The sequence below is a fragment of the Dendropsophus ebraccatus genome, chromosome 14 (genome assembly GCF_027789765.1).
Source record: "Dendropsophus ebraccatus isolate aDenEbr1 chromosome 14, aDenEbr1.pat, whole genome shotgun sequence".
Classification (NCBI taxonomy): domain Eukaryota; kingdom Metazoa; phylum Chordata; class Amphibia; order Anura; family Hylidae; genus Dendropsophus; species Dendropsophus ebraccatus.
This window is the reverse complement of record NC_091467.1, coordinates 25,261,729-25,282,335: the sequence shown is the minus strand read 5'-3', so window position 1 is coordinate 25,282,335 and position 20,607 is coordinate 25,261,729. Positions and strand designations below refer to the sequence as shown.

At 46.3% G+C, this 20,607-nt stretch overlaps 1 protein-coding gene across 4 annotated transcripts in view; it reads left to right on the top strand.

The window, feature by feature from the left end:
- LOC138773018 (keratin, type I cytoskeletal 18-like) overlaps window positions 1–11,950 on the top strand; it is a 47,865-nt gene extending 35,915 nt beyond the window's left edge. For 3 of the 4 annotated variants that reach the window (XM_069953902.1, XM_069953903.1, XM_069953900.1), the window contains 3 exons: window positions 1,987–2,207; window positions 3,930–3,982; window positions 11,784–11,950. In XM_069953902.1, the coding sequence (XP_069810003.1) occupies window positions 1,987–2,207; window positions 3,930–3,982; window positions 11,784–11,890 (381 nt within the window). In that variant the 3' untranslated portion in view covers window positions 11,891–11,950. The remainder of the gene's footprint in view (window positions 1–1,986; window positions 2,208–3,929; window positions 3,983–11,783) is intronic. The other variant, XM_069953901.1, reaches the window with a different exon arrangement.
- The last annotated feature ends 8,657 nt before the right edge of the window (window positions 11,951–20,607 follow it).

Genomic DNA, 20,607 nt, shown 5'->3' with positions numbered 1-20,607 from the left:
GTAATCCACAAGACCTTCAGCTGTGCATAGTGCAGTACATACAATAAATACAACAGTGACACCTAGTGGGGAAAACACATAATACAGACTCCTTTATCCCCTCCTGTGAGAACCTGTGTGAGTTACTTTGCCCAGATGCATAAAGACACTACTACTACTGGGACACTACAGAACTACCGCCATAGCAGCTGCTATGGGGCCTGCCACATCAGGGGGCTTGGTGGCTTGGTAAGCTCTGTAATAAGGCTTGATCGAACAGCGGAAAAAGCTAGGCCTATTACCTAGGCTGAATCCCGGAATTCGAGGCGGTCTCCGGTATGTCTCCTCCTCCTTCTGCACGGACCGGGAAGGCATCAGGAATCAAATGCGGAAGGTCCGGCTAGGTTCGAGTTCAATCGAACCTAGCTTTTTCGGCTGTTTGATCAAGCCTACCTGTAATGTCCCCGATTTGCTGTTCAGGACCTTTGCCCTGAAACTGGCTAACCAGCAAGTGTACTCCACAGAAAAGGGGCAAGTCCATGGTGTAAGCCTAGACGCATTTTGATAAATGTCCCCAAAAGAGTTGGACATTAAAAAGTTTTCTATGGGGCCCAGCCATTTCTAGTTATGCCTTTGGTTTCTACTATATTATACACTCCAATTTTAACACATCATGATACCTCATCTTATCTTGCTGCAAACTAGAATGCGGTAGTTGGCATCTGCTTTGTAGAGATGTTTCCTTCATCTGGTAGGGATATGGGTTGGACTAGGAGCACCTGTATGTTTTTCTAACCTCATCGTATGCAGGGCCGTATTAAAGGGATTGTCCTTCGAAAATCTTTTTCTTTCAAATCAACGGATATCTGAAACTTATATAGATTTGTAATTTACTTCTATTAAAAAATCTCATGTCTTCCCATACTTATTAGCTGCTGTATGTCATGCAGGAAATGTTGTTGAAAATTTTATTTTCAGTCTGACACTGCTCTCTGCTGACATCTCTGGTCGAGACAGGAACTCTCTCTCGGTTTTCTATGGAATCCCCATAGAAAACCTTTCCTGCTCTGGACAGTTCCTGTCTCAGCCAAAGATATTAGCAGAGAGCACTGTGTCAGACTGAAAATAAAATTTTCAACAACATTTACTGCATGACATACAGCAGCTAATAAGTATGGGAAGACATGAGATTTTTTAACAGAAGTAAATTACAAATAATCTTTCTTACAACTTGATTTGACAGAAAAAGATTTTCGCTGGACAACCCCTTTAACAGCTGCTGCCGCCCTAAACCTGAAGACGCCCCATCTTGGGAAGCGTAGAGGACAGTGGTTTTTGGCCACATGCATTTCTCTTCCTGCAGAAACATTGTCTGAATCACGTTTTTCCTGGTTTTTAACTGCCTAAACTAGGGATGGTCCGAACCGAGTTTGGTTCGGGTTCGTACGAACCCGAACTCTCGGTAATGATTCCCGCTGTCTGCCCTCTCCGTGCAGCGGGCGGATTCAGCGCGAGGAACGCCTGGAAAACTGGGATACAGCCATAGCCATAGGCTGTATCCCAGTTTTCCAGGCGGTCCTCCCGCTGTATCCACCCGATCCACAGAGCGGACAGACAGCAGGAATCTGATGCCGAGCATTCGGGTTCATACGAACCCGAACCTCGGAGGGTTCGGACCATCCCTAGCCTAAACCATAAACAAATTTCCACATTGAATAAAAAAAAAAAAAAGACACCAGATTTACTGGAAAGTCTGAACTGGAGGTGGGAGACTAAAAAATAAAAATTAAAAAAAAGTTTCTTTCCCCCTGCTCCCTGGTGCTGCCCCCCTGCAAGGTGCTGCTCCAGGCACTGGACAACTGGTGCCTAGTGGTAAATACAGCCCTGATCATATGGGATTTATCTTTTGATCCACAATAAATGAAGAAATTCATGTCGCGTAGGAGGGGAACTTCTTCCAAAACCCCAGATTAGATGGTCACATTTTTATTTTTATTTTCATTCTAGAAATTTGCCCATGAAGGCGCTCTCCATGAGATCATATCTGGCTATGACGGCCAGCTGCAGAATATCCAGGAAATGGTGCTGAAGAAAGAAGAGGAGTTATCTAAGCTAAAAGCTGAAGCCGATAGACTGGCATCTGATAGCAGGTTATTGTGTTACCTGACAGATCTCCTTGAAATGGAAATCCGGACATATGCTGTGTTGATGGATGAGGAGGAGAACAGGTAGGAAGATGGTCAAATGAAATGAAGCTATCAGGATTCTTAGGATTGGGGAAAAAAACATGTGTCCTTATCCCAGCTGTAATGTTTGTCTTATATCGTACCATAAATAGAGATGATCGAACAGGGCCGAGGTTTAGGTTCGCACAAACCCGAACCATTGGCATTTGACTCCCGCTGCCTTCCCGTTCTGCGGGGAAGGTGGAGACAGCCCGGGTACCACCTGGAAAACAGGGATACAGCCTAGGTAATCGGCCCTGTTCGATCATCTCTAACCATAAATAAGCAGTGTCATTAAAAACAGAAGTTGACATATTAACATTTTTGATTTTTTGATTGGTCGGGGTCTCACTGCTCCCTCAGTGATCAGTGGGACGAGCTGGGAGAATCCTATTCCACTCCCTGGCTCACAGTAATCTCCATATAGGCAGCTCCATTTTAAGTCTAAAGGGCCACTGGATGGAGATTATTGACAACATTAGGGGTCTTGGCAGTGAGACCCTGTCTGATCCTATATAATATATTCGTTTTGCCACCATTCAGTGACTGGACCACATTCATAGTCTTCAGCAGAACATGTTTTGGCCAATCTAAGGCTACATCTACATCCAGCTTTTTTTAACTGTATTTTTACAGCTCAAAAAATTTTTTCTTTTTCTTTAAAGCTATGTTCACACACAGTAAAATAATCAATATACGCAGATAATTTTGAGACAAAAATACAGCAGTATTTCCAATGAAATTATGCGTTCCATTGAAGTATATGGGAAATTTCCGGCAGTGCACACACTGCATATAATAAAGGCCGTCAATTGACTACAACTCTCCAAATACTGAACATGGTCATTATTTACCACCTGCTTTTGAAAAATACAGCTGTTTTATTTCACCTATCACATATTGGGGGACATATTGGAGTCTGAAACATGTGCAGTTTTTTTTACATAGTATTTGGCTGTTTTTTACCCAGCCGAATAGGACTTATCAACTTAGACAAAAAATGGGTGTTATTCACCTAAAATTGGCGCAAAGCCCTTGATAAATGTCCCCATTGTTCCTTTTTGTTTGTTTTTTTACTCAAGCCTTTGCTACAGCCCAGTTTATATTTTAAATATATGTTGGATAGTAATTAAAAAAAAAAAAAACAGCTGTTTTTTGACCTCCCACACACAACCCTACAACCCCCCCTCCCCCCCCCCCCCCCCCCACCCACACACACAAAATTACGATTGTTAACTTGCTACCAGGGGCGGGATAACTTTACCATAGGCCCCGGGCTGTTCACCAAGCCTGGGTTCCCCCACCCCACTGTAACTATGGCAGCACTAGCCTGTCGTTCATAGTACAGGACAGATAATATCATGATGTCCTGATTTGTGCAAAATTGCCATAAAAAAACTGTGATTTTTTGCAAATCATGGCAGAAGTGTAGCCAGGAACAATACACCACTGAAAGTATAAGTCTTTTTGGGTGGTCATGGGCCCCCCAGGAGCTCAGGGCCCCGGGCTGCCGCCCGAAACGCCCCTGTTATAATCCATTTATATTAACGGGGGGGGGGGGGGGGGACTATAATTTATATTTAAAAACGGGGGGGGGGGGGGGACTATAATTTATATTTAAAAACGGGGGGGGGGGGGGGGGGGGGGGACTATAAAATTATATATATATATATATAGTGTATTTTCTCTAAACAGTCCCTTTGCTCCTTTCTCTTTACATTATAGGATGGAAGATGTGATCAGTGAGCAACCACGTGACACTATAAGTAACAGACAAAGTAAGTTTAGTTATAGAACATTTATAAAAGGCCTTTATGACCTTTCCTTTATTTTAAATCTGTCCTGGCTTTTACTTAAAAAATTGCAATTAACCCTGTAAGGACCGGACCAATTTCCATTTTTGCGCTTTCGTTTTCTTCCTCCTTGTGCTTAAAAGTCATTAGCAGTTGCATTTTTTCATCTAGAGACCCACATGAGCCCTTATTTTTTGCATCACTAATTGTCCTTTGCAATGACGGGCTGAATTTTTGCAAAAAGTACCCTGCAAAACCAGAAAAAAATTAAATGTGTGGTGAAATTGAAAAATAAACAAAAAACATTTTTTTTTTTAATTTGGGGAGGTTTCATGTTTACGCCGTTTGCCCTGGGGTAAAACTGACTTGTTATGCATGTTCCTCAGGTTGTTATGATTGCAACGATATGTAACTTGCATAACTTTTATTTTATTTGATGGCTTTTAAATTTTTTAAACCTTTTTAAAAAAACAAATGTTCCTTTTATCCTTTGGTCTATGGAGCTGTGTGAGGTGTCATTTTTGATTGCTTTTTTATTACAATTTTTCTGGATTTGATGCGACCAAAAATGCACAGTTTTGCACTCTGGAATTTTCTTGCGCTTACGCCATTTACCGTGAGAGATCAGGAATTAAACAAATTAATAGTTCGGGTCATTATTTATTTTTTTATTTATAAAATGGGGAGAGGGGGTTGATTCAAACATTTATTAGGGGAGGGAATTTTTTATTAATAAAAAAACATATGCAGTATATATTTTTTTGTTTTACACATACCCTGGGGGACTTCTAGTATCACTGCTCTGATCTCTCATTGAGATCTATGCAGTATTTATATACTGCATAGATCCATGAGATCAGTGTTCTATTGCTGTCGGCTGCTGGAGTCGAAAGCAATAGAATGCCAAGATGGAGACCCCGGCCGGGTGAGGAAGTGGGGATCGCTCCTCCACGATCACGTCGTGAAGGGGGGGGGGGCGATCCTCAGCAGTTACTCAGCCGGGTACATGACGTTGCAGCTAGGAGAGCTGCAGGACACCGGCGGCTGTGACCAGGACCCCGAAGCAATGAGGAAAAAATGAAAATGCTAAATAGAAAATTGGTCATTAAAGGGTTAAACATAAATTTCTATTTTGGGTTGTATTAACTGCAGAAAATCATGGAAAGAACAAGAAGAAGAAAGAAAGGGGATTACAATATAGGGACTTTTCAAGCATGATTTGTCAATAGTTTATAACAAATAGGACAATTGTAGGATGGCGCAGTCAAATTTAGCTAGTGCTCATTCAACCACAATATATATATATTTTTTTAATCGTAATTCTGTATTTTGTCTTCTCGCTGGGGAACAGAACATCCTGTTCTCTATTTTGTGTTAATGTAATTCAACAACACCCTATAAGTGTTACTTCACAACACCCTGTCTTCTGTTATTTTCACCCCATCCTGTCATCTGTTATGGTAAAGCTGGTTATATACATTAGATAAATGTCGGGACATCAGATGTGTGCGGCTCCCAACATTTTGCTACTGAGGGAGTTAAAGGAGAAGTCCGGCCAAAATTAATTTTTGATATGTTGTTACTTATGAAAAGTTATACAAATTTCTAATGTACATTAATTATGGGAAATACACATATACTGCTATTTCCCTTAATTTAGTAGATCAGGAAGTGTTAGAAATATCTCTGAAGAAGTGACGTCACGACCCAGGGTGTAATTCCTATGGAGTGTCCTGCAGGGGGCGCTCTCTATATAGAAGTCTATGGGACTTTATTGTTTCTATGGGTTTCTATGTAATGTAATGTAATGTAGTGTACAGTGCTTTATTGAATGAATACATCTATGGAATACTTTGGGGAGCAAGTGTCCTTGCTCCCCAAAGTATTGCATAAATGTATTCATTCAATACATTCAATACACAGTAAGCCCGCCGATCCGCCGCATTTCCGCCGAATTTCCGCCGCATTCCCGCCGATCCGCCACACGCTGATCCGCCGCATTCCCGCCGATCCGGACCATATACATTGAACTACAGCTCCCATCATCTGCTTCTAGTATGAACAGGTGATGGGAGCTGTAGTTGGGTAATGGATATGACATGCCGCCGGGCGCAGGGGGGAGCCGCTCAGTACACAGGAGCGCTCCCCCCTCCTCCTGATAACTTCCGCCTATACCAATGCTGAGTCCCTGCCTGGCCGCCGCTCTCCGCTCTCCCCCCCCCATACATACCGGCTCCCGATGCATCCTGGTGTCCGCGCTGATGCCGGGAGCCGGTATATGTGAGCGGAGAGCGGCGGCCAGGCAGGGAGTCAGCATTGGTATAGGCGGAAGTTATCACGGAAGGAGGAGGAGGGAGCGCTCCTGTGTACTGAGCGGCTCCCCCCAGCGCCCGGCGGCATGTCATATCCATTACCCAACTACAGCTCCCATCACCTGTTCATACTAGAAGCAGATGATGGGAGCAGTAGTTCAATGTATATGGTCCGGATCGGCGGGAATGCGGCGGATCGGCGGGCTTACTATGTATTGAATGAATACATTTATGCAATACTTTGGGGAGCAAGGACACTTGCTCCCCAAAGTATTCCATAGATGTATTCATTCAATAAAGCACACTGTACACTACATTACATTACATTACATTACATAGAAACCCATAGAAACAATAAAGTCCCATAGACTTCTATATAGAGAGCGCCCCCTGCTGGACACTCCATAGGAATTACACCCTGGGTCGTGACGTCACTTCTTCAGAGATATTTCTAACACTTCCTGATCTACTAAATTAAGGGAAATAGCTCTATATGTGCATTTCCCATAATTAATGTACATTAGAAATTTGTATAACTTTTCATAAGTAACAACATATCAAAAATTAATTTTGGCCGGACTTCTCCTTTAAGGATCAGGCATGTTGGATTTCAATTGCATGATTCTTTTCAGCTCATCTTTTTGTCCCCTTACTGTGTTTTCTTCATGGTTGAGGCCCATATGTAACTTTCAGCTGCATCACTGGGTCTCTACAGGGGGCTCCTGGGCAGAGGTGCGAATTTGCAAAAAACGGATGCATTTGTGTGCATATGTTTTGATCCGTTTTTCCATTGACTTCCATTGTAAAAAAAAAAAAAAACTGATCAAAACGGATACGTTTTTTTTGACGGACACAAAAACGTAGCTGACACTACTTTTGCGTCCGTTAAAAAAAACGGATACGTTTTTATCTGTTTGTTTTTTTACAATGGAAGTCAATGGAAAAACGTATCAAAATGGATGCACACAAATGCATTCGTTTTTTTTTTCAAAAAACGGATGAAAAAAAAAAAAACGGATTGCAAAAACGCAGTATGAACCCAGCCTAAAAAATACAAATTATTGTTAACTTAAACTTTAATTCACAACACAGTCTCTCAGCAGCACAAAAACAAAAAATAACCGTGCGTGCCGCCTCACCAAACCAGACCAGGTTGGCTGTATAATACAGGGAGTCTGTGTATAATGTATTATACAGTATACAGGGAAACAACATGGCTTATATATAGAGAAGGGCAAAACAACATGTCTCATATATACAGAGGGGCAACAACATGACTATTATATATGAGAACCATGTTGTTTCCCTGTATGTATACTGTATACAGGGAAACAACATGGTCCATATATAATATAATAGTTATGTTGTTGCCCCTGTGTCTATATGAGACATGTTGTTTTGCCCTTCTCTATATATTAGCCATGTTGTTTCCCTGTATATTGTATTATACAGTATACAGGGAGACAACAGGGCTTATATGCAGAGGGACAGCTAATATATTGTATCTGGGGCATATAATATATTCACCAACCACGTTTCCCTGTTCACTGCACAGTACTCTGGCGGCCATCCTTATGGGCTGAGACCTGACGTTGTCCTCCTCAGTTAATACGTGAAGGAGGAGGAGTCTCAGCTGCTGCGTACAGCGTTCACAGACTCCTCTGCCTTCTGCTGGCCTGAGCCTGAGGACCGTGCAGGGGGGGTGGGGGGCAGCTGACGGCAGGACTCAGAGCACAGGCACTGCACAGCACCTACAAGGGGGAGCTTGCGCAGTGCAGACCAGGGACACGGAAGATGTCACGTCGGCCGGGGGGGGGGGGGGGGGGGAGCGGCTGACGGCACCACAGGCACAATACCTACAAGGGAGCTTGCTTGGGGATCGGGGACAGGGAATAGGTCACAGAGGGCAGGGGCCCCCTAGGACACAAGGGCCCCCGGGCAGCCGCCTACCATGCCCAATGGGTAAGACGGCCATGGGTCTCTAAAGGGGTTGTCTAGGGAGCAGAAGGTGGTTAGGCCTAGTTTACATATATTAGTTTCTATGATTAGTTTAATCATAGAAAAAAGGATGCGGACGTGCAGCCCGACGTGCAGCCGACGGCCACATTGACTTTAATGAGCAGGATGGAGTCATTATGTGACTGTGTTCTGCTCATTTGCGAGAAGTTCACTGCTTTAGTCGACCACGCTTTTGAGTCCTGCACAAGAGCAGTGTATGTCCCGCAAATGAGCAGAACACAGTCACATAATGACTCCGTCCTGCTCATTAAAGTCAATGTGGCCTTCGGCCGCATGTCGGGCTGCATGTCCGCATCCTTTTTTCTATGATTCCTGACGTGTAGCCCGACGTGTGGAGAAAAACGAAATGTGAACATACCTTTAGTTGCATCCCTTTCCGTTTTTTTTTATAGATATTGACCACAACTGATAATCAACAGACATGATGAGAGTTGTAGTTTCGCAACAGCTGGAGAGGCAAGGTTCCCTATCCCTGTCCTATAGTGCTGCACCTGTACAGAGGAGCTGCCCCCCTGCAAGGGGGCACTCAGTTGCAGAGCCAGGGTCACAAGGTGGGCAGGGACAGGGTCATCTCTATGGAGCGCCGGAGGCAAAAGCCGGAGGGTGCATAATGCATACATCTGTACAGTAGCGGATTATAATAGGGGCGTTTCGGGCGGCAGCCCGGGGCCCTGAGCTCCTGGGGGGCCCATGACCACCCAAAAAGACTTATACTTTCAGTGGTGTACTGTCTCCTGGCTACACTTCCGCCATGATTTGCAAAAAATCACAGTTTTTTTAATGGCAATTTTTCACAAATCAGGACATCATGACATTATCTGTCCTGTACTATGAACGCCAGGCTAGTGTTGCCATAGTTACAGTGGGGTGGGGGGGCCCAGGTTTGGTGAACAGCCCAGGGCCTATGGTAAAGTTAATCTGCCCCTGCATCTGTACACGGCATGCCTCCGGCGCTCCATAGACTTTAATGCATGTGGTACCAAATGAAGGAGCTGAACGAGCGTCAGAACGCTGCAAGCTGCATCCGGCGGCACTAAAGTGACAATGCATCTTCCGAACAGTCCCATTGAAAACAATAGGATCAGTTCAGAGATGCATTTCTCTCTGGTGCTTCTCTCCTGCACGGGGGAAGCATCGCCGGATCGCTGGATATGTGTAAACTAGGCCTTACAGGGAAGTGGAGATCAGCGTCAATCCAGGTCCCCTCAGAATGGCAGTGTTGAGGGATCAGTGTATAAGTAATATCTACAGTAATATTTATAGGCCATAGTGACATTTTAGAAGTTTTAATCTGGGTTCAGGTACTAAGACTAATGGGAAACATGGCAGAAGTGCTCAGCAAAGCACTATGCCCATTCACATCTCCTCAGCTCTGCTTGGAGAGCAGCTTGAGCAATGTATGCAGGCCTTGCTCCATTCTTGCGGGTCCTTGGGCAAAAGAGCCTCAGCGGGCCCCTCATCCATCCATCCATCCATCCATCCATCCCAGGGCCGTCTTAACAGCATTATGGGCCCCTGGGCAGAGGTGCAAATTGCCCCCCCCCAACCGCCGTCATCAAATCCCCCACATCTTTGCATATAGTGCCACACATAGTAGCCAATGCCCACATATAGTGCCCCCCATAGTAGCCAATCCCCCCATAGTAGCCAGTGCCCCCATAGTAGCCAGTGCCCCCCCATAGGAGCCAATGCCCCCATAGTAGCCAGTGCCCCCCATAGTAGCCAGTGCCACCATAGTAGCCAGTGCCCCCCATAGTAGCCAGTGCCACCATAGTAGCCAGTGCCCCCCATAGTAGCCAGTGCCCCCTAAAACAACAAACCAGTTACTCACCTGTCCGGCGGCCCCAGCAACTCCTCTCCCGTCAGCGCGCCACTCCCGACATCCTCCGGCACAGGCAGCGGGGTACAGAGAGACTGCTTGTGCCGGAAGTGTCCGTCTGCACGACACATCCAGGACACAGGCAGCGTCTCTGTACCCCGCTGCCTGTTCCGGCCACCAAATCCCCCACATCTTTGCATATAGTGCCACACATAGTTGCCAATGCCCACATATAGTGCCCCCCATAGAAGCCAATCCCCCCATAGTAGCCAGTGCCCCCATAGTAGCCAGTGGCCCCCATAGTAGCCAGTGCCCCCACAGTAGCCAGTGCCCCCCGAAACAACAAACCAACTCCTCTCCCGTCAGCGCGCCACTCCCGACATCCTCCGGCTCAGGCAGCAGGGTACAGAGAGACTGCCTGTGCCGGAAGTGTCCGGCTGCACGACACATCCAGGACACAGGCAGCGTCTCTGTACCACGCTGCCTGTTCCCGGAGGATGACGGGAGCGCGCTGCCGGGAGACATCAGCTGCTGGGGCCAGCGGATGCGTGAGTTCCTGGACCGCCCAGCCCGCCCCTTCTATCGTCGCTTAGCTGAGCCGATCAGAAGCCCAGGAAAGTGCTGCTCATTGCACTTCTGATCAGCTCAGCTGAGAAGCGATAGAAGGGGCAGGTTGGGCCGGTGGAGGGGGTCGCTCAGATTCGCTTCACATTTTGAAGCCAAAGCCAGAAACCGACTATAAACAGGGAACAGATCGTAAAGAAAAAAAAAACTGAGATTTTTCCTCTTTTCAAATCCATTCCTGGCTTTGGCTTCAAAAATCTGTCAGATACTGACACACACAATACTGACTGACACACACAATACTGACTGACACATTACTGACAGACACACATATTACTGACTGACACACACACACACACACATTACTGACTGACACACACATTACTGACTCTCACACACACTGACTGACTGACACACACACACACACGCATAGCACTTACAGCTCTTCCTACTTCTCTCTGGCCAATCTCCACACTGAGTTTTTGAGGACCTTCTGGTCATGTGATCAGGTCCTTCATCCCTCTCTCTCTGCAGGACACTCACAGGTCCTGCTCTTTCTGTCTTCTGGTGTTCAGGCCCCTCACCCTGCACTACAGTAAGCAGGCTAAACACTGGGCCCCTCTCCCTATCTGGGCCCCTCTCCCTCTCTTGGCACTTGCCCGGGTAAGCCCTGTGCTGACGCTGGCCCTGAGTGTAAGGATTCACAGATTGTCCATAGAACTGCCACGGCAGTGGATACGGCAGGTTGGAGGTATATAAGCGCCTCCATTATTTTACCCATTACTTTGAATCCACTTCTGGTTTTGCATCAAAAACTGCAATGGTAGTTTAAAAACAAAAAACTGCCATATGTGAAATCAGCCTAATACAAACCTAGCTTTGTAACTTTTTTCCATATCTACTAACACTAAAGTGGTATCTTCAAAAACAAAGAAAAAAAAAACAAAAAAAAACAAAAAACACTTTTGACGTCATTGCCAGAGACAGGACAGGCTTCATACTTTCTCTTTCATGTATATTGGTATAATACTATGTCCACATCGGGTTACAGTTGCATCACTGACATTTTCAGTGTTTCTCTTTTTGATTTCAGAGTCAATGTCCGTCATCACCAAAAACCCACCAGCTCCAGACCCATCAATTGGACACCAAACACGTGAACGTTCACTATTTCTTTAGTCAAATTGGCATCTTTCAAGTTTCTGTATAAAAGGGTTAATAAATTAATTTATTGATTAATTATTCTACTGTTGGTTTTTATTATTACAGGTAGGTATTATAGAAGGGGATACCTGAAAACCTGATATCCTTGGAGATAAATGCAGTGACGTCTAATATTCCATAGCATAGTATTTTAAATGTTGCATGGGTGCTAGGAACTCATCTACATCTGGTGGTGGAGGTTGTTGGTTTCGATGGTGTATCGGCACTAGGTTCTTATCAAAATCACGGGGGATAGGAAAATATAGGAAAATAGACCCACACCCAGCAAGGTTGTAAAGATGTGATTGAGGTCTAGATGCGACTGGTGGCCTTAAAGTGAACCCATCTACGTGAATTGGCTAATAACCAGTGTGGGCTTTATCCAATAAGGTGAGCATGTCGGTGGTTATCACTTTACTGGCGTGATGGAGCTTCATTAAGTAGACAAACAGTCTATTATACCTGAAATCACTATAACACTTTACTCAAGAGTTTTTACTGCTGTCCGCTTATGAGAAGTACGGTAGGTAGTATACTTTTCTCTCATCCCCTCAATAGCAGTCTCACAAATCTAGACTCCTCTCAAAGTCACGTCCAGCTCTATCCTCAATGCCATCCACTTCTCACACACAGTCCATGAAGACTTGATACACTCTTAGCACTCCTCAACTGGCTGACCGCATGTCACTCAAACCATATGCCAGGAAACCCTGATACAGCAAGCATAAGGAGACTCTTTCATGGAACGGTTGAATTTCACAATCTCCCCTATCTTAGTCACGGTGGTGGTGAGGTCCCCTTAATAGCTCCTGCTAAATACTAACTTAAAATGACACTGTCACCCCCTGTTTGCATTATGACTTCCCTGCATAGATGTAAAGGGTAAATTTGCCAGTTTTCATACCTTACTTTACATCATATGTCATGGTGCTTGTTCAAGTAAAAAGTGATCTTTTATCATCTGCAGCTTGTGTTAAGTGGGCGGGCCTTCACAGCAACTGTGCCACTTGGCCCCGCCCACAGAGCCACATAGGCCCTGTCCCTTAAGTAACATCATTGGAACCTAGACCCCGCCCCCTCACCAACCATTGGAACAGACTTAAAGCCTAAAGATCTAGGCCCCACCCCCTCTACCTTTGCCCATATCAATGGGCGTCGAGGGGTCGGGGCCTATGTGGCGATGAAGTGGCGGTGGTGCTGTGGGCGGGGCTAAGTTGCGCCGTTGCAGTGAAGCTTCGCCCACTTAGCACAATCTGCAAATGATAAAAGATCACTTTTAACTTGAACAAGCACCATGATGTATGATGTAAAATAATGTATGAAACCTGTGTACCTGTGTAGAGAAGTCAGAATGCAAAAAGGGGGTGACAGTGTCACTTTAAGCTATGTGGCACCCAGAAGCAAATTCTTCCACTGTCACGTTGCATAAAGCACACAGATACAATAACATATTTACTTTGCAAATGCAGTATAGTACAGTATATTACATTAACATTTGCTACACAGCCTGCAGTAACTTTCATTTTATACACACACACACACACACACACACATATATATATATATACACTCACCGGCCACTTTATTAGGTACACCTGTCCAACTGCATGTTACCACTTAATTTCTAATCAGCCAATCATATGGCGGCAACTCAGTGCATTTAGGCATGTAGACATGGTCAAGACAATCTCCTGCAGTTCAAACCGAGCATCAGTATGGGGAAGAAAGGTGATTTGAGTGCCTTTGAACGTGGCATGGTTGTTGGTGCCAGAAGGGCTGGTCTGAGTATTTCAGAAACTGCTGATCTACTGGGATTTTCACGCACAACCATCTCTAGGGTTTACAGAGAATGGTCCGAAAAAGAAAAAACATCCAGTGAGCGGCAGTTCTGTGGGCGGAAATGCCTTGTTGATGCCAGAGGTCAGAGGAGAATGGGCAGACTGGTTCGAGCTGATAGAAAGGCAACAGTGACTCAAATAGCCAACCGTTACAACCAAGGTAGGCAGAAGAGCATCTCTGAACGCACAGTACGTCCAACTTTGAGGCAGATGGGCTACAGCAGCAGAAGACCACACTGGGTGCCACTCCGCTCAGCTAAGAACAGGAAACTGAGGCTACAATTTGCACAAGCTCATCGAAATTGGACAGTAGAAGATTGGAAAAACGTTGACTGGTCTGATGAGTCTCGATTTCTGCTGCGACATTCGGATGGTAGGGTCAGAATTTGGCGTCAACAACATGAAAGCATGGATCCATCCTGCCTTGTATCAACGGTTCAGGCTGGTGGTGGTGGTGTCATGGTGTGGGGAATATTTTCTTGGCACTCTTTGGGCCCCTTGGTACCAATTGAGCATCGTTGCAACGCCACAGCCTACCTGAGTATTGTTGCTGACCATGTCCATCCCTTTATGACCACAATGTACCCAACATCTGATGGCTACTTTCAGCAGGATAATGCGCCATGTCATAAAGCTAGAATCATCTCAGACTGGTTTCTTGAACATGACAATGAGTTCATTGTACTCCAATGGCCTCCACAGTCACCAGATCTCAATCCAATAGAGCATATTTGGGATGTGGTGGAGCGGGAGATTCGCATCATGGATGTGCAGCCGACAAATCTGCGGCAACTGTGTGATGCCATCATGTCAATATGGACCAAAATCTCTGAGGAATGCTTCCAGCACCTTGTTGTATCTATGCCACCAAGAATTGAGGCAGTTCTGAAGGCAAAAGGGGGTCCAACCCGTTACTAGCATGGTGTACCTAATAAAGTGGCTGGTGAGTGTATATATACCCCGTTTTCCCTGAAGATAAGACCTAGTAGAGGTTTTTTTAAGTTGCTACATATAAGGCCTCCCCCGAAAGATAGACCTAACAAAGTTTTTGTTGGGAAGCACTCCCGCCGAACAGAACATCAGGGCATGCAGCTGTGATTCTTTTTAGCCCACTGCCATTGCCCCTACCTTCACCGTTCATTGCAGAGCAGCTGCATGCAGGATATGAAGACTATCACCTCCCGCCAACCCCCATGTTCCCTTAAAGGACAACTCCCACAAAAATTTTTTTTTGCTCATTTAACACACATTACAAAGTTATATAACTTTGTAATGTGGTTAAATACCCGGCCTGGCCCCCTTCCCCCACTTTCGGACCCCCGACCCCCCACCCCGGAAGTTAAGGAATGTATACATTACCTATTACGATCGTCACGGTCCTCTTCTCCGGGTCGGCATCTGGTGACGACGACGTCAGAGCCGAGGGGCGGTCCGGGTCTTCTTCCTCCTCGGCGTCTTCATGCAAAGTGAATGGGGATGAAAAGGCTGCTGGTGCACATGCGCACCAGCAGCCTTTTCATTGGCTGGAGCGCATCACATGGCTTCCAGCTTGCTCAGCCCTGATTGGCTGAGCTTGCTGGAAGCCAGGTGATGCGCTCCAGCCAATGAAAAGGCTGCCGGTGCGCAAGCGCACTGGCAGCCTTTTCCATCCCCTGGACCCGGAAGTTGGAGACATCGCTGGATGGCGGGCGGCGGCGACGGAGAGGCGGACGGCGGGCGAATGGAGTGGCGATCGTCACCGGAGAGATGGTGAGTATGGTGTCTGTGTGTGTCTGTGTTTTGTTTTTTTTTGGGGTCCCGCGGGAGTTGTCCTTTAAGCAGCTGTCACTTGTAAATGTGCAGGCGCCAGATGTAGAACTGTAAACAGTCTGCTGTTATCCATCTGCCTGCGCCATACAGTACGCTGTCTCTGCTGTGCTGTACAAGTGTGCTGTGATGAGCTCCCCTGGTGGCCGGAAACTGAAATACCATCACTGCTGTACAAGTGGTCCAGGCAATTTCTTAGCTATCATAAAGGCAGCGTAGGCAGTTGCTATGGGGCCCTTGCAGGAGGGGGTCCCGGGGGAGAAGGTAAGAGCATGTGTCCTTCTGCTTAACTGTCACGGCCGCGGCGGCGTCCCGTGTTCCGGGCCGCCGCCGCGACCTCCTCCTGCCCCATGCAGCCGCCGGGGTCCTTGTGCAGGGACCCGGCGCTGCTGCTAGTTCGGCCCCTGGGGGCGCCTCACCTCTCCTCCGCTCCTGTCTCCGTCTGTGCCGGCCGGCGCGTGCGTCCCCGCCTCCTAGGGCGCGCGCGTGCCGGCTGTCTCAGATTTAAAGGGCCAGTCCGCCCTTAATTGGTTAGTTGCACCAATCACTCCCTATAAATCCCAGCATGCCCTGTCCCTCGTGTTGGAGCCTCTACATGCTTCCCATAGCGTTTGGCCCAGCCCCCTGTTGTTCCTGATTCCTATCCGCTACCTGGTCCCAAGTCCTTGTTCCTGATACCTATCCGCTACCTGGTCCCTAATCCTTGTTCCTGGTTCCTGCTCCCCTGTCACTTCATTGCTCCTGTGTTCAGCCCGTCACCTGCGGTTACGCCTACAGACCTCTGCCAGCACCATCTCCTGCCTACTGCTCCAGCCACGTCTCGCCTGCCGTCACTAGCAACCAAGCCAGGGGTAGCGACCTGGGGGTCGCCTGCCGCAGCAAGTCCATCCCGCCTTGCGGCGGGCTCTGGTGAAAACCAGCGGCCCCTTAGACTCAGTCAGTTCAGTGCTATCGCTGGTGACGGTCCAGTGGATCCACTACTCCAGGCGTTACATTAACCCCTTTTGTACTGCAGTGTGTAAGTGACCCAATGTTTACTTACATGCTGCAACACAAAAAAAGGGTTAACAAGCAGAAGACAAAGAGATCTCTGCTTCACTGCTCTGATAACCTCTGACCTCTGTTCTCCAGCTGGAAATCAAGTAGGAACGGAAAAAGTCCAGAGCTCCATGCAGAGCTGGTTATCAGTGCACAAGCAGTAAAGCAGATAGATATATGTGTATGTGTGTGTGTGTGTGTGTGTGTGTGTGTGTGTGTATGTGCAGTGCTTTGTGTTGTGCGTAGGGGAGGGGGCCTTAAAAAGTTTTGCTATGGGGCCCCATGAATCCTAGCTATGCCCCTGGGTCTAGGAACTGCTGTACGAGTCTTTTAGTACTTAGCTGCTGTAGGTCCTACAGGAAGTGTTGTATTCTTTCCAGTCTGACACAGTGCTCTCTGCTGCCACCTCTGTCCATGTCAGGCACTGTCCAGAGCAGCAACAAATCTCCATAGAAAACCTCTCCTGCTCTGGGCAGTTCCTGACATGGACACAGATGTCAGCAGAGAGCACTGAGTCAGACTGAAAAGAAAACACCATTTCCCACAGGGCATACAGCAGTTGATAAGTATGGGAAGACTTGAAATATTTAAATAGAAGTAAATTACAAATCTATATAACTTTCTGACACCAGTTGATTTGAAAGAAAAAGATTTTCCGCTGGGGTACACCCTTAAATAAAGGGCGAAAAAAATGTTTACTGCAGGTATCGGTTGTCCAATAAAGACATTGCTCAATAAGTCAGCACCACCTTAAATCCCCATAGTTACATTGTAGCAGGGAAGGGACAAGGAGTTTTGGTGCCCTAGGCAGAGAAGGCAAATGGCGCCCCCCCCCCCCCCTAAACAAAATAAAAATAAATAAAAAAAAATAATAGATATCTATCTATCTATCTAGGGGGGGAATTATCAAACTCCATACACCACCTCACATAGTATAGCCCCCACAGTGAATAGCCAGTGTATATACATCTCCATACACCCCCTCACATAGTATAGCCCCCAGTGTATATACATCTCCATACACCCCCTCAGTGTAGCCCACAGTGTATATACATCTCCATACACCCCCTCACATAGTATAGCCCCCAGTGTATATACATCTCCATATACCCCCTCACATAGTATAGCCCCCAGTGTATATACATCTCCATACACCCCCTCACATAGTATAGCCCACAGTGTATATACATCTCCATACACCCCCTCACATAGTATAGCCCCCAGTGTATATACATCTCCATATACCCCCTCACATAGTATAGCCCACAGTGTATATACATCTCCATACACCCCCTCACATAGTATAGCCCCCAGTGCATATACATCTCCATACACCCCCTCACATAGTATAGCCCACAGTGTATATACATCTCCATACACCCCCTCACATAGTATAGCCCCCAGTGTATATACATCTCCATATACCCCCTCACATATTATAGCCCCACAGTGTATAGCCAGTGTATATAGTCTTTATACACCCCCTTAGTGTAGCCCCCACTGCCTGATCTGGAAGCAGCTTACCAGGTTACTTCCCCCTGCCACACTCCTCTTCTCTCCTGCTTGGCTCCAGACACCATGTGACATATTAGTAAGAAGCTCATTGGTCAGAAGGTCAAGAGCCAGGCAGAGGGAGGAGGAGTGTGTAGATGTCTGCCACAGCGGGACTAGAGTCCTCAGTAGCAGAGAAGGGATGCAGTGCCACGGGTGAGGTCGGGTGGGGGGGATTTACTGTCTGCCGGGGGAGGGGGAGGGAGAGAGAGTGACGACAGGGGCTGATGCAATGTGAGGTGGAGGGGCGACGCTCGGCAGCGCAGGGCTGGAGCCTGCAGCTGCTTTAGGGCAGAGCGGAGGAGCGATCTCTCTCTCCCTCCCCCCGGGCAGACAGTGTGAGGACAGGTGCTGGAGGAATGTGAGCGGAGGGGCGGCCATCAGAAGTACAGTAGACTAGTAAAAAATTTTTTAAAGACATTCAAATTGCGCCCCCTGTAATTTACCACTAGATGGCGCCCTAGGCCATCGCCTATGCCTGCCTACCCTTTGTCCCGGCCCTGCATTGTAGAGTATGTATCTCTGCTGTGTGGAGGTGCTGTCTGTGTGGAGGTGGGACTGAATACACTGTATAGTGTGATCATAACCTAACTATATTCTGTTGGCTGCACTTGTGTCTTGTGATGAACGTTTGTTTCTTTCTGGGGTTGCGTCATTCCACAAATTTAATTCTATTGCTTCATCTTCTGCAGCTTCTCGATCATCGGGTCTAGAGTAGCAGCACTGGATAGCCAAGTAGAAAGAGACCAATAGGAAGAAGCCGGCCAGTCCACTAATCTATGAAGGAAAATATACACGATAAAAGTTATGTAAATACCAGATATACCCAAGGGACAATGTCCCAAAGTGCTATAACTGTGTCCACCAGGGGACGTTATTTTAAGTAGTATTTTAATGTGACACCTATTAAGTGAGGGACCAAGATTAGGGCCGCATTTACACGTTCTGTGTTCGGTCCGTGAAACACGGATGACACGGACGGTGAATGTCTGTCCTGGACTGTTTTCCCCCACAGCATGATGTATCAATATTTTGCCATGTGGGGAAAAAGTCCAGGACAGGCATTCATCGTCCGTGTTTTACAGAGCGAACGCAGAACATGTGAAAAGAGGCCATTGAGAAGTGGCATGAAGGTTTACATAGTAAAAAAGAAGGATGGAGCTGCACAGAGGGGGACAATTTACTATATAGATGTTGCAAATGGGTTCCATGTACTATATGGGAGCTGCACAGAGAAGGGCCATGGAAGCTGCACAGAGAGGGGCCATCAACCGTATGGGGGCAATCTAATGTATAAAAGCTGCACATGGGGGCCATCTCCAAATGGGAGCTGCACACAGAGGGGCCATCTACTATATGGTGACTGCATAGATGGGGAGAACTACTATAAAGGGATTGCACAGTGGGGGCCATCTACTATATGGGTACTGCACAGAGTGGGCTATCTTATATGGGGACTGCACAGAGGGGGATATCTTCTATATAAAGACTGCACGGAGAGGGATACCTACTATATGGGGACTGCACAACGGGAGACTGAATTCAGTCACCTCACATCCTACAAAATATGTAATAAAAAGCTATCTAAATCTCATCTGCCCCAAAATCTTCCAATAACAGCTCAATGGAAAAATGAGCCCCAACAGCTCTGTGACAAAGAATAAAAATGTTAGCTCAGAATATGACAACACATAGCAATAAAAAAAAAAACTTTAAAAAAAGTAGTAAAACGAACCTTATATAAATATACAAAAAGTTATGAATCTTAGAAGACAAGCAGAAAAAATATGAGTAAAAAAAGAGAGAAAAATTAACTAAGAACTGAAAGTAGAATGAAGTACCTGTGATATGGTTTTGATGTCTGAAGGAGTGATAGTGCTGTTTGTGGTCCTCAGCAAGCATTCTAAGTAGCGTCCATCAATGAGAAGAACACCGATCCAGGTGAACAATGGTGCGATACCTTCGAAAAGCTTCAGACTACATACCAGCCGTATTGTCCGTCCACAAGTCGGTGCAAGTAGATAAATACTGATGAAGGAGACAACCAGTCCCGGGAACATGAAGAAGGAGAGCATATAGTACAAGGCATAATGAGGGGTGGTGGGGCATTTAAACTCAATTTCTAGTATTTTTTTCTAGTCCATATAGGATTAAGGTCATACATAGACTCCTAGAGCCAGAAGAAAGCTTTTTCCAGAATTGGAACAGTAACATGGTTACAAGAGATGGATGGTGACCCTTCTGATGTGGTTGCTTTCACTATACAATCACTTCTGGGCAGGGACAAGTATACATATATCTTCTAGCATGGTAAACCAACCACAATTCTATTTGTGGTATCTACCGTTTCCTGTTCTCAAAATGTGTGTAGAACGCCCGGAAGTAGAGTACGATGCGTATTAATAAACAGTTTTATAGTAAAGGTTCAAAGAGATGAGGGTGAGAAGATAGGGATAGGAA